Source organism: Alnus glutinosa, chromosome 11, assembly GCF_958979055.1.
Source record: "Alnus glutinosa chromosome 11, dhAlnGlut1.1, whole genome shotgun sequence".
Taxonomy (NCBI): Eukaryota; Viridiplantae; Streptophyta; class Magnoliopsida; order Fagales; family Betulaceae; genus Alnus; species Alnus glutinosa.
The window spans coordinates 20107461-20110619 of record NC_084896.1 but is presented as its reverse complement, the minus strand read 5'-3'; the positions used below and the strand labels follow the sequence as shown (position 1 = coordinate 20110619).

Here is a 3159-nt window from a genome sequence, read left to right as displayed (position 1 = left end):
TTTTTTAGGAAAAGAGAAAGAAAAAAAATTGCAACGATTTACGCATTGGTTAGAATTTAACCGAATTTACAAAAATACCCATGCCCGAATGCTTGAAAAAAAAAAATTATATCATTTTAGGAAAAAAAAAAAAAAAAGCTCAATCAACTAACAACCGATTTTGAAATAGCCATATGAATTTCCAAGTATGTTAAAGTAACCCGTCAAATAAGGTGTGCCAAAAAGGTCATTTTTTCTCGATGCTACCTTTATTCTCCTAAAAACTAAAATAAAATAAAAATTTATAAAAAACTATTAGTTAAACAAAAATAAAAGGGGGGTGGAATAAAAATTTAAAAAAAAAAAAAAAAAAAAAAAAACTCCGAATAAATGCAACCCCAGAGCTATGGCTCAATCTTGGACCAGTAGTCATGAATAGTGGTCACATGGTCCTCGTTGTTGAGGCTCTCAACTTAAAATTTAATAATTTAAGATTTAACGGATTTGCTATATATTTAGTATTTTTCTCATTTTTCTTCTATTCTTCTCTTTCTGAAAATCAGTTATTGAATTTATAAAGATCCAAAAAATTCAATGGCTGTTAGGAATCGGCCCCTACATACATGCTCGGTTCCTTAATCGTTAGCCATGAAGCCCAACCAGATGAAAGTCCATTCACGATTGATCGAGTGCCGTCAACCCCACTCGATCACAAATGGACAATTTGAATTAGCGATCGAGGACAAGCCTTGGTGGTCAAGACCCAGTCAACGAAACCGATAGATGTGAGGATCACTCTTTCGCTATTTAATAGCTAGGTAAAGGGTGTAAACAATGACTTTGACAAGACCTGAATCATAAATGGGATTTTTGCACTATGCCTTTTCTGTATACCAAGATACGAACATAATATATCGGTGCAATAACTTTTTGTTCTTAGTTATAATCAGACTGTCAGAAGCATGACGGATTTGACAGTTGAATCACCTAATTAACTCAGGTATGGAAGATAGCTGGACAGCATGATCTTCTAGACATTCAAGCGACTATATATACACAAAGAGGAGAATGATAACGGATCTTAAATTTTATCTTCCGCCTGCTCACTGTAGCAAGTTTCTTTATCTAAATTCATTTCTTTTGCAGAGATTAAAGAGATTAATAAGGGGAAGCATCAAGTCTGTCGGCTCACTAAGTCTCTTTATGGACTCAAACAGGCTTCTCGGCAGTGGTTTGCCAAGTTCTCTACTACCTTATTATCTCATGGTTTTACTCGGTCAAAATCTGATTATACTTTGTTTACTCGTTTTCAAGGTTCAAGCTTTATTGCTCTTTTGGTTTATGTGGACGACATTGTGTTGGCTAGTGATTCTGTTGATGCTATCAAACAGTTTATTCAATTTCTAAACAATGAGTTTAAGCTCAAGGATCTTGGTGATTTGAAATTTTTCCTTGGTTTAGAAATTGCTCAAACTTCAAAGGGTTTATCTCTTTGTCAACGAAAATATACTTTGGAGATCTTGGAAGATTATGGTTTACTTGCTGTCAAAGCTTCTAAATTTCCTATGGAAACTAATTTGAAATTGTCTCGGCATAATGGTGATGTTCTTGATAATCCTGCTAGTTATCGACGTCTTGTTGGTCGTCTTCTTTATCTCACCATTACTCAACCGGACATAGCTTATTCGGTGCAGACTTTTAGCCAGTTTATGGATACTCCTAGGCAGCCTCACATGGATGCAGCAACTCGAGTTCTTAGATACCTCAAGTCTTCCCCAGGCCAAGGACTTTTTTATCCTGCAAATTCAGCTTCTCATCTTAAAGCTTTTTGTGATTCAGACAGGGCTGGATGTCTTGATACTAGACGTTCGGTCACTGGTTACTGTGTCTTCTTGGGGGAGTCTTTGATTTCTTGGAAATCAAAGAAACAAGTTACTGTCTCTCGTTCCTCTGCAGAAGCAGAGTATCGCTCTATGGCAGCCACTACTTGTGAGATTACTTGGTTACTACATATGCTTAATGATTTCAAGATTGATCATTCTCAACCAGCGTTGCTGTTTTGTGATAATCAAGCAGCCCTCCACATCGCTGCCAATCCGGTTTTCCACGAAAGAACTAAACACATTGAAATAGATTGTCATTTAGTCCGGGATAAGTTTCAAGAAAATGTCATCCGGCCTCTACATGTGAAGTCTATGCATCAACTTGCAGATTTATTCACCAAAGCTCTTGGTTCTAATCTTTTTCATTCTCTATTATCCAAGATGAACATCATTAATATTTTTAATGTTGTTTCCTCTTGAGGGGGAGTTTTAGTGTTATGTCATATTGGTATATTAGTTAAATACCAGTTGACAGAGTTAGTTTTATTAGTTATAACTGGTATACCAGCTGGAAGAGATAGTTAGTGTACAGTTAAAGTTAGTTCTTTCATTTCTGCAACTTGTAGGTCATTCTTGTATGTATAAATACAGAATTATGTACACAGATTTTAATCAATGCAATATACAAGAGAAACAACTTTTCTCCTCAACCTCTCCTCTCTGTTTTTCAGTTCTGTTTTCCATTCTCAACATTTGATATTACCCCTTCCAAAGAGTTTACTCAAACACCCAAAAGTTGTCACAACAATGATCGATTTTAAAATTTGAAAAAGGGAAGAAGAATGAAAAAAAAAAATACAAAATAGCATTTCTCAACAACAAAGTAAAATAAAATGTCTTCGGCTCATAACATGGGCAGAAGATTCTATAGAATAAATTTTCCCATTCTTATCAATGTCAATATTACATTAATCTATTTGATTAGTCAGGACGGGCGGCATTGGAAAACTCTTCATTTTTTTGACTTGACCATTTCAGACGTCTATCGGGTGTCCATGTTCTGACCTGTACATATCACCTAATCAATTAAACAGCAATTTTTTTTTTAGAACCAACTGCCTCTAATTAGAGACAAACAACAATCTCAATAGTCTTTCCAGTTTAAGGTAATCATCTTTCTTTTTGTTTTGGTCGATAATGTTGACGCCTTTTAGGTGTTAGTTTGCAGACGGTTTTTTTTTTTATTTTTTTTTTTTGTGAGAAATGCATTAGTGAACTGTGCTTGATGCAGTTCAAAATAATTTTGCAACATTTCTGAGATTTCTCGCCTGCAATAGTCGCAGACTCCATGAAAATG

General features: G+C 35.1%; 1 protein-coding gene across 1 annotated transcript; it reads left to right on the top strand.

The window, feature by feature from the left end:
- Positions 1-385: 385 nt before the first annotated feature.
- Positions 386-2282, top strand: LOC133881199 (uncharacterized mitochondrial protein AtMg00810-like). Its single transcript, XM_062320143.1, has 2 exons — positions 386-404; positions 1126-2282. The coding sequence occupies exons 1-2, from the start codon at positions 386-388 to the stop codon at positions 2280-2282; spliced, it is 1176 nt and encodes a 391-aa protein (XP_062176127.1).
- The last annotated feature ends 877 nt before the right edge of the window (positions 2283-3159 follow it).